Here is an 11,286-nt window from a genome sequence, read left to right on the forward strand (position 1 = left end):
GGGCACGCGCGAGGAAGCGCGCCGGCCAGGGCGTGGCGCGGCGGAGGCGGGGCCTGGCGCGGGCTGCCGCGCTGCGCCTGCGCACGGCCTCCCCCGCGATGGGAGGCAATTGCGCATGCGGGCGTGTGTCCCGGGACTCGGGAGCAGGCGAGCCCCGGGCCGCTCCGGTAGGTTGGGCGTGCGCGGGTTTCTGCGGCTCTGGGACGAGCTTGCACGTTACATCACCAGTGCATCTCTCCTTGCTTGGTTACGTTGCCACCACTTAGGCCTCCATGGCAGAAATCGCCGTAGACTCTTAAGGGCCTCGGAATCGGGACGACCTTGGTGACTGATTTGCACACTCCCGGCAGATCTGCGTGCAGGAGTTGGACGCAGACGTGGGTTGTAGGAGGTTCCATTTCCCCCAGCTTTGCAGCTACTGTGTGGCCGCGTTAGCGACTCAGAACGGTCATCCCCAGCCTCGACTGGAAGCCGAGGGGCGAAAACTCAAAAGCAATTACTCCTCTCTGGGGAGACTTCCAGAGGAGCAAGAATAGCGACATGGTTCCACCTGCAGCTCTCTAGAGATTGGTCCCTCTGTCTTCCCTTCACGGTGGTGGCCTTTTAACGTTCCTGTGTTAAGTGCCAAAATGAGCGACCGCTATCTAGAACAAAGGATTAGTATCAAATTTTGCGTGAAATTGAACAAGTCTGCAAGCGAGACCCACCATCTTTTAAAAGAAGCTTATGGGGATGAAGTCATGTCAAGGGCCAGAGTTTTTGACTGGCATAAAAGGTTTAAAGAAGGGCGGGAAGATGTTCGCGATGATGCCCGAAGTGGTCGTCCAGTCACCCACCGGACTGATGAAAATATCCAGAAGGTCAGGGACTTGGTTTGTTCAAACAGGCAGTTAACGGTGAGAATGATGGCTGAAGAGTTAAATTTAGATAAAGAAACCGTTAGACTCATTCTGAAAGAAAACCTGAATATGAGGAAAGTTTCTGCAAAAGTTATAGCGGATATTTTGAGGGATGAGCCTAAACCTCGAAAACTTGACTTTCGGTCTGATCTTTCAAAGGAAACTGGGAGAAATAGCTCATATACGAGGAAAAAGGTGACAAGTTCTGAAACATGGAGTCATCTCCAGTGCGAAGCTGGTGGGGAAATGCCTCTGCCTGTATCTCATCCCAAAATCCACTGCCCTACCAGCCAGCTTCTGCAGGCTTCATCTTCAACAAGCCTTCCCACCAGGGCAGCTCAGGATTGGTTCACGCCGTGGTGAAAGGAATGTGCGGTGGCTGACCCTGAGCTGGAGAGCCGCCTCCCCGTTATGCACCTTCATTTGCTGCTCATCTGTTTTCCGTCTTCTCTGCCACTCCTCCCTACATGTCATGGCCCTCCTAGGTACTCTTTGCTGGACTATTGGGTGATCTTCTTTGCTGTTCTCCACAACTTGGAAGAGCTTTTGGCTGTTGAGTTCTGGTACTTGCTTGTTCTTGATTTCTTTTGCTTAACAAGTTTGGATCTCTTCACTGCCCAGACCTTAGCTTGTTGTGGCTGTCCTGTTCCTGTGTTCTCAACATTCTGCCTCCGGGGATGGTACCAGAGCAAGGTGGGAACAGGACCTCCTGGAGTTTGTCTGTCTGTGCCCAGGGAGGCATACTCTGCTGGGAGGACCCCAAAAAAAGGCCTACTGTTCCAACCTGCTTCACAGTCAGGGCCTGAGGTATGGTACAGAAGGCAGTGGCATGCTGACCTAGTGAGCAGTGCTCAGGGCCACTCCAGCCCAAGTGACTCAGTGGGAGCCCCTCAGAACTCAAGGGTTGGACACCCATACTGATCTTCTCACAGACCTGACCCTCACGGAAGAACAGGGTTTGCTTCCCTTTAGTCCTGTGCTTTGCACTCTACCCCCTCCACCCCCATTTGGGTATCCCCTCTGCTGGAACAGAAGGATCTGGTCCTAGAAAATACCAACCAGGGGACTTAGGCCCAGGCTGTGATGTGTGAGGAGGAAGAGCAGGTGACACTCTAGACCTTGAATTAAGGGAGTGTGCTGCCTCCGTGCTGATTCTCAGACGGCAGCTTGTTTTTAGTAAGCAACGCCAACGTTGTCAGGTGATTTCTGAGCACCTGCAGTTTTTAAGAACACTGTTGGGCATTGACAGTGTGAGGTTATGAAGCGCGATCAACAAGATCACCCAGGGCTGGGCGGACTTCATGGATGAGGTGGTTCCTGAACTGGGTCCATAAGGAAGAATGAGACAAGGAGCTAGGAAGTTAGGGAAAGCGTCCCTGGCGGGTGGAACAGTATGAGGCCTCGAACCTGCAACAATAGGAAAATGATAGCATTCTTGGCTGAAATAGCAGAGTCTAAAGAGGAAGATAATGATGTGGCACAAGATGAACAATTTGGGATAATTTGCTTCCTGTCCTCTGCCCCCAACTCTACGCCAGTAGTTTATAAATTGCTTCCCCTGAGTCTGTGGATAGGTTTATAATAACACACTTATTTGATTATTGGATTTTCCCATCAAACCCTCAAAACAGTCTCTACAAGTTCAAACTCCTTCATCTCTTCCTTCCTCTGCCAGGATTTATGGAATGGAACTTTTCCCAAGTGGGTTCCAAATAATACCACATAGACTGGAAACATCTCAGAATGTCTAGTGGAGCTGTGGGGGTTCGGGGGGATGGTTAGTAACAGCATTTCGCAGGATTGGTCAATGTCTGTGTTTTACCCAGGGATTTTTACACAAAACAGCTCCTATTATTTAACTAGTAAGTTAGTATACAGGCTGAACACTTACTTATTCAACACAGTTATTTTTAATTCTGTTCTTTCATTGTCTCTATCCCCTTCAAAAAATTACGAGTTCCCCACTAATACCTGTCAGTTTTCAGGCATCCTGAAACCTAGACCTTATCCTACAAATAAAAGATAATTGTGCAAGATCATTCTTAAACCAGCAACAGCTTACAGACTTCTGCCTACTTAGTAATTTCTAGACATTATATTTCAGGACCATTATGTCTTCCTACATCAGAAGAGACCCTGGGTTCCCCACAGGCACTTGCCACCAGGGACACTGCACTTCTGGAACAAAGCTGTCATGACTGGCTATTGCAACTTTGTGTCTGAACCTCATATTAATCCCTGCTCAGGCGCAGAGGTAATTGTAGCCAAATTGTGTGCTCCTGGGCCCAAGCCAGGATCCCACAAAGTACCTATAGGTATTATCTCCAACCTGATTACAACACAGAGGTCCTGTGAGAATTTACTGCTAGATTTATTCCTGTTCTGAACAGGGCTGAAGTGACCCTTCCAGAGATGCTAGACCAAGACCATGCTGGAGCGTAGGGTACCAGAAGCTCTGTTGGCCCAGACAGGGTTTGGACACAGAGCAACCAGAAGCAGGTAATCAGGAGTGTGAATTCAAATTGTTCCAAGTAGCTATAATGAAAAGGATGTCATTTATTATCTTAGATCACGTCCCAAATGGAGGTCAGGTCAAACTTAACTACTTGAAGTCCTTGCCCATTTGCATGACTTCAAAGAAAATATTCAATAAGATAGTAAATGCTAAGATGCCTCATATTTGGGGGAAGTAAAATTACTGCCCTAACCCTTGTCCAGAGCAAACCATTCAACATGGCTGCTCAGCATCAGTAAACCCCAGGCTGGAATGTGATCTAGGCGTGTCTCCAGACAAGAGAGTTACATGACAGGGCCCTTATGTGCCCACCCACCAAATCCATTTTGTTGCTGATAGAAATTTGCCCTGGCCTGCACCTGCTCCCCAGGCCTCTTGAGCTCCTGATCCTATAGTCTCTGTGTTCTCCCCATCATCACGCACCAGGCTCTTGTCCTTGGCTTTTCTCAAACACCTCTCAGTTGATTATTTCTCCTTCAGTTTGCTCTCCCTTCTCTGCTTCCCTGGTGCTTCGTTTTCCGGTTCTGGACCCACCTCCCTCCAGCAGCTGCTTTTGGCCACTTTGGTGTGCTGATCTTGAATCACCCTTTTGGTCATGATTTCCACGAACTTGCAGCTCCTCTCCCCTCTGATTTTTGGCTGCCTCTTCCAGCTCCCCACTTCAGCCCTATAGTCTTGAGTAAGGAAATTGTCTGTGCCTGCCCTGGCCCCAGGTTGCCTTTCTGTCCTCAAGAAGCGGGGTGGGGTGACGTGGGGGATCGTCTTCCTGTTTTTGTTTTTTATAAGGTGCGTAGAAGGAAGAAAAAAGCTCCCTCCCACCCTTAGCCAGCAGGGGTTCCACTCCCCAGAGGCAACCAGTGTTAGTAGTTTCTTAAGGGGGCAGTTGGTTAGCTGTGGTGCTCAGGAGTCGTGAATGTTTTTCAGAGATGTAATATCCAAATCCCATTCTCCCAGTGACTGTGTCTTCCCTGGCAGGAGAAGCTCCAGCTAACCGTAGGAGAGGAAGCCTGGCTCTGTAAGACCAGAGGAGAGCTGGCCATCTCTAAACCTTGACCACAATTCTCTGGCTCAACACAATCAGTTAATGACAGTCTTTGGCTTTTTGGCTGATCTCCCTCTCTGTCCCCATTCTGGTTCCAAATCCACATGGAATGTTATATGCTAGAAGTCTAAAAGGAACAGACACCTTCCAGGGAGGATCGTCCCATCATTGGTTTTATCCAATTCTTCCACCCATCACCCCGCCCTACCTTATTCCACCTGTCCCACTGGTAATGAGCAAATACAGAAAGAAAATGTTCACCAATCTTTGATTTTGAAAAACATGTGGATAGTTTTGCAGTCTTCTGAATTCTGCCCCTGGCTCTGAATATTCATTGAAATATTGTTTGGGAAGAACATGTACCTGGGGCCTGCTTTCCAGAGCCTTCTTTTCAGATTCGCTTCTTAGAATTCACACTTGCCATTGGAGATGTCCCAGTAAGTCTGGATGCTGAATGACTTGAGGACATCTAGTAAGGGAGCAGGGTACTGTTGGGGAACCGTCTGTCACTGGATCACATAGACTGCCCAGCCAGCCTGCTGTTTGTAGACATCATTGCCAGCAAGTCTCACTAGGCTCCTTGGTATTGGGTTTCACCAGGGTCCCATGTGGCTCAATTAGTAAGAGGTTCCTTTGCTGCTGGAACTGCATATATAACCTGCGTTCTCTAATGGCTTCTTGGTTAGATCAGACCTCTCAGGTTCTACCAGGCTTTACATCCTATATAAGGTAACCCTTGTGTATTTATCTTCTCTGGTCTCTGCCTTATCAGATCCTTGCAAACACTGTCCCAGTTGCATCACCCTTCTCCCAGTATTAATATCCAGAAACAAAAACCTACAGTTGGAAACTTCAGTACCTCCAAGAACCCGCTTTCTGTAAAGGAACTGTCTTAGGATTTGTGGGCCATAGAGTCTCTGTTGTAACTATTCAACATTTTATTGTAAAGGCAAACATAGCTAATGTGGAAACAGATGAGCATGGCTGTGTCCTAATGAAACTTTATTTGTGGATACTGGAATTTGAATCTCATATAATTTTCACATGTCACAAAATATTTTGATTTTTTTTCCAACCACTTAAAAATGTAAAAAAGCATTCTTAGACTTCTTAGCCTGCACACCGTAGAAAAACAGATGTTGAGCCAGATTTGGCCCATGGACCATAGTTTTCTGACCCCTGGTCTAGTGTATATAAAATGACGGATGATTGACTGTTGAGCCAGCAGCATCTGACAATTGACTACATAGAAATTGTGCAATATTGAAGGGAATGTTTCTGGTGCCAGGAGAGTGAACTAAAGCCGAATGATTGATTATTTTACCTTGACCATATTCTGGTTCACAAAATGAGTTTTGTGCTGTCTTTGACTAAAAATGATATTAGACAAACTGCTACCTATATTATGTCCTTGTAATATCTCAAAAAACAATTTTGGCAATACTGCAAATGGTGCCAAGTTACAACTAGCAATAAAGGAATGAACTGAAGGTGGTTCCAAATTGCCTTGACCATGGGCAGCATTTGAAAAGTTTATGTTGTCACCTATGAAAGTGACCAAACTCACTGAGTTATATTTTCTTTACAAGCATGTAAAGAAAAAAAAAAAAAAAAAATATATATATATATATATATATATAATTTGCAAATTTTTCCAAGGGTATGTCCTTTTAGGTGTTTTTACTTGTTTTTCCCCTAAAGACAACTGTATTGTGTCACCTTTATTTAAATTGATTTTCCGAAGTTGGAATGGAATCTCCAGATTCAACAGACCTTTACAAGTGTGTTTAATCCAGCCAGTCATGTTTCCCTTGAATCCAGGAGTGACTAAATCCTACAGCTGCTGCAAAAATGCATCTAAAAGAAGATTCTGTGTTAATTCAACACATTTTTATTGAGTGGCTGTATGTGCCAGGCACTGTCCTGTGTGCCGGGGTACAGCAATGGACAAAACAGACATAGGCCTTCAATCTCACAGTCTGACATCTAATTATATTACTCTTTACTTTTGCAAAACTTCTGCTCCATGTGCTTACACTAACTCATTGTTAATGCCAACCTGGAAATAGGTCTGACCTTTGCCACAGGCCTCTGCGCTGTGGTCATAACGCCTCTCCAACTGCATTAATAATTTGAGGACTGTATGTTCCACTTAAATTTTATTATCCTTTAGATGGATCTGTATTGGTAGAGAAATACACTGGCAATGTTGGAAGTGTAAATTGGCAACAGCTTTCTGAAAAGCAATTTGGCAATATCTATCAGGAGCTTTAAAAATGTTTATGTCTTCTGAGCCTCAAATTCCACTTCTGGGAATCTATCCTAGAGAAATAGTCTAAAATATGAGCAGAATTTATGCTGAACAATCCAGAAGTCCAACAGTAGAAAATCGGTGAAGTAAGTTACAGTATGACTATGCAATAGACTGTGATGGAGTTGTCATAGTTAATGTTTGTGAAGAGTTAAAACAGCATAGCAAATGCTTATGATGTTAAGTGAAAAGAGTGATGTACAAAATTGTATATGTAAATCCAAAAATGTTTTTAAAATGATTAGAAAGGATATGCTAACTCTGGGTGGCTGGATTATGAGTGTTTTTTAAATTGTCCTGTTTCTTATCTTTTAAAGAATATTTTTCCAAAATATTATTACTTTTATTATCAGAGTAAAGCAAGAGCTCCAAAAGTTGGCAATGGAGAGAGTGAGGCCAAACCTGAGTTTGGTCAATGAACAATTAACTGGCTGGGTTGACACGGAGGCTGTGTGATAGATACTGTGTTGACAGCAGGAGTGGGACAGAAAGGAGAAGAGCCTCCCCCGAGGAGAAGGGCATGCGGTCAGAATCCCTACAAAAAATCAGAGTGGTATGAGAAGGCGCCACAAATGGCGTGCTCCTGTCGTGTAGTCCTAGGTAGGTAAAAGCTCAAGTGGATCAAGTGTATTCGGACAAACGGGAAACGCTATGAAATACTCTCCTAGGTAAAATTAACCTCATTTTTGCATTCTCTCATACAAAATGAATGTTCTCGAGATGAATTTTATTGCAGCTGATCCTTGAAGAATATTTGAGCCTTCCGTATAGTTTCTTAGGATAGGAATGGCTTCCCGTGTTGCACGTCTACCTCCCCCCATACTGGGACCCTCGGGCAACGCGGAGGCCCACGGGAGTCTTGGTATTCCGCACGGAGCATACCACACACTGATCGTTAGTCATCTTAATGTTGTAACTGATAAAACTCTAAGGATTACAGATGTTATTTTGTTGCTGTCCAGGATTACTATGCTCTTTCTTTATGTCTGAAGAGGAATCACGTTATGGGATTTTAAAGTGATAAAGGATGTAGATGTGTCTATCCATGGATAAAATTGTTGTTATGTTGGGAAAATGTGTCCTTCATTGTTGCTTTAGCAAAATGTTTGTCGTTACAGTGCCAAATATAGCTCCTTGGTAAAATTTCAGACTTCCAAATGAGCATGCGAGGTGAATACGTTTCCTAGGCACAGAGATTATAGGTGTGTCCAGCTGGAAGAGCTCCTCAAGACCGAAATCTAGGTCTGTGTCTCTTGGTCTCTAGAAAGAACAAGAGGGAGACTGGGGTGTGAGTTCTGGCTCCTTAACGAACCATGTGACTTTGGGCCGTTCGTTTGCACCCTCGGAGCACTTCAGTTTACTCACCTATACAAGGAAAATAACGTCACCTATCTTGTGGAGTTGTGTGTTTTGTTCATTCAGCAAATACTGATGGAGTGCTTATATGTATCTGACACTCTAGACACTGAGGATATAGCAATAAACAAGACAGTGTTCCTCCTCCTGGGTACATCGAAATGGGGGAGACAGACGAGAAATAAGATAAATGAGTAGAAATGTAGTATTTTAGAGAGTGATTATTAGCTGTGAGGCTTATATTAAATAATGTATGTGAGGTGTCCAGCACAAGACGTGGCCTGTAGTAAGGACTCAATAGATAGTCATTTTCTTTGCTTCTTTGGTCTTCCTAACAGCTCCTGAATTACCCTACAAAATGGCAGTAATTGGCAAAAGCCTGACCCATTGCCGTCTATCCCTTGCCGGCTAATAAAGGCAAAACCTGTTTTAGCTGAAGACAGAAGAATTCTTACAGTTGTGTTTTGTACTTCCTCTCTGGCGGATTAATCAAGGTGGTGCCTAAACTCTGTTGATAAATGGGCTTTTCTTCAGCCGCTTGGCAGAGGTCCTTGCCCGGGGCTGGATGGCAGGTGTTAGGTCCACAAGGACAAATGCATAGTGTCATTGCTGTTTAAGTAAAACAGACTAGGAGACTGTAATGGCTGTTTCTCTTGAAGAAAAGATGTGTGCCCTAGGTCCTATTCCAAACATTGGAGAACTGAGCAAAGTTTGCATTATTTATGGGAGACCAGGGCATTGACAAAAAGTCGGGAGAAGGAGGATTTAATGCTTGTGGTTTGTTTATATGGTAGTCCCCCCTTATCTGTGGTTTCACTTTGCGTGGTTTCAGTTACCTGTGGTCAACCATAGTCTGAAAATATTAAATGGAAAATTCCAGAAATAAACAATTCATAAGTCTTAAATTGTGGGATGTTCTGAGAAGCATGATGAAATCACACGCCATCCCACTCCATCCCGCCCAGGACATGAATCATCCCTTTGGCCAGTGTATCCACACTGTATACACTACCTGCCCCTTAACCCATTAGTTAGGAAAAAACATAGTATATATAGGGTTCAGTACTATCCCTGGTTTCAGGCATCCACTGGGGGTCTTGGAACGTATTCCCCATTGGTAAGGGGGCCTGTGGTATTTCTGCCTTTTGTAGAAAATTTGGCAAGTTCAGAAACGTTTAAAGGAGCAACCAAAAGCTCGCCCCTAGGGTTCAGGTATTTCACCAGACCCACCTGTGGCTCAACTTCCTCCTTCAAAAACATCTAGTGAACAGTCATTCACCAAATTCCTTCTTCAGGCCTGGACCTGTACTAGGCCCAGAAGGTACGGCCCTTGCCCTGAGGCAGTGTCCAGCCTTGTGGGATAGGGAAAGGGCCAGAGGTCGAGAGACAACTGAGAACAGGCTCCTATGTTAGACTGTCAATCTTTCCCAGAGGACAGTGCGAGGAACAAGCTTTAGTAAAGAATTTAGGGGGCTGGCCCCGTGGCCTAGTGGTTAAGTTTGGCATGCTCCACTTCAGTGGCCTGGGTTCGCAGGTTCAGATCTCAGGCATGGACCTACACCACTGTCAGCCATGCTGTGGCGATGACCCACATACAAAACAGGGGAAGATTTGCACAGATGTTAGCCCAGGGCTAATTTTCCTCAACCAAAAAAAGAGGAAAATTGGCAACAGATGTTAGCTCTGGGTAAATCTTCCTCAGGGGAAAAAAAAAAGAATTTGGAACAAAAAGTTGGAATCATGACACCTAGGGTGATTGTGGGAGTGAGAAAGTCGGGTATCAAGAGGCAGGGCACACAGATCAGTGGTAACTGGCCTGCTGGTTCTATGGTCCCTGGCTCCTCTTAGGAAGAAGGGCCCTGAGTCCTGTTCACAAGGATTCAAAGTGAAGTATTACCCCTCAGAAGAACTGGATGTTAGGCTGTGGGCCAGTACTCCCATACCTTGCTTTAAGAAGCTAATAAGTGAAAATTCAGAATTACAACCCAGATTAGATGAGGAAATTGGCTCAGGGAGGTTGAGTGACTTTTCTTGAATCACACATCTAATTGGTGGCAGAGCCAGGATAATAATGAAGGACCTTGAATTTCACTCAGTCCAGTAACTTTTTTCCCATTACTCCATTGGTAACAATTTCTTTTACTAAAAGGTACATTCTTAAGATATCTTTAAAATAGCAGTCAATTTTCCATTTGATAAATATGATTTACCAACAGTTGATTTACATGCAATTTTTTGGAAACATATTTATGTTGTAGAAGGTGATACAGAGGTTTTTCCAAGTCTCCTGGTGGCGTCCAGGCCCCCTGGTACTTCCAGAGGTGTGTATTCATAAGTACATGTGTATTCATAAGTACATGTTGGCATCCTGTCATTCATTGTTTCCAGATGTTCTTCCCAAGTAGTGTGTTATGTTTTGTGTTTTTAATATTTCTTATATACGTTTTTAAAATCTGGGCACATAAATCCTAATAAAATTCTCCACTATCTCCTCTCTGCTGTCTCCAATTTCCGGGTGTGTTTATATTTATGGCGCAGTATCTGAAGGCATGAACACTATCACATCATTAGGATTTAGATTCATAAACCATAGACTTGTGTCTCTAGATGCTCTGAAAATTCTTTACACTTCTCTTGTAAATGCCACTATACTGTGCCATGACATTTCCGTAGTAACATGTATTTCAAACAGGAAAACAGAGGAAGCCCAAAGAAAAGGGAAGTGGGTTTCAAATGCAAAAAAAAAAAATCATTAAAAATAGTAAATACATGAGATGGGGGTGGAGGGTAAATTCTAGTGTGATGTCCCCTGAGAACAGAATGTCCTGCAGGCCTGCCTTGGGGACCTGCAGTAACCACCACCCACCACGTGGTCCACTCTGGGAGTCACACTTTCTTTGACCCTCGCATCTAGTCAGGTCCGTGTCATTCCCCTCACATCTCTTAGTGTCACCTACTGCAACCAGACAGGGGCAGTCACCCACCTGTCACCTCACTGTCCTGACGTCCATCCTCTACACTGCTGCATATGTGCTATTTGGTATACAGTTTGCTGAAGACTAGAGGCTTTTTGACACGCTTTTTGAGCTTGCTCAAGTCACCCCCTCTGCCCAGAACCCCTCCGTGCTGCCATCCTACTCAGCTCTCAAGCCTCAGCCTTGCC

General features: G+C 44.7%; 1 protein-coding gene across 1 annotated transcript; it reads left to right on the forward strand.

Annotated features, from left to right (window-relative positions):
• The first annotated feature begins 99 nt into the window (after nt 1-99).
• Nucleotides 100-1,465, forward strand: GVQW3 (GVQW motif containing 3). Its single transcript, XM_046638476.1, has one exon. It carries the CDS (start codon nt 630-632, stop codon nt 1,260-1,262), a length of 633 nt encoding a protein of 210 aa, XP_046494432.1. The 5' UTR covers nt 100-629; the 3' UTR covers nt 1,263-1,465.
• The last annotated feature ends 9,821 nt before the right edge of the window (nt 1,466-11,286 follow it).

Source organism: Equus quagga, chromosome 14, assembly GCF_021613505.1.
Source record: "Equus quagga isolate Etosha38 chromosome 14, UCLA_HA_Equagga_1.0, whole genome shotgun sequence".
NCBI classification, from domain to species: Eukaryota; Metazoa; Chordata; class Mammalia; order Perissodactyla; family Equidae; genus Equus; species Equus quagga.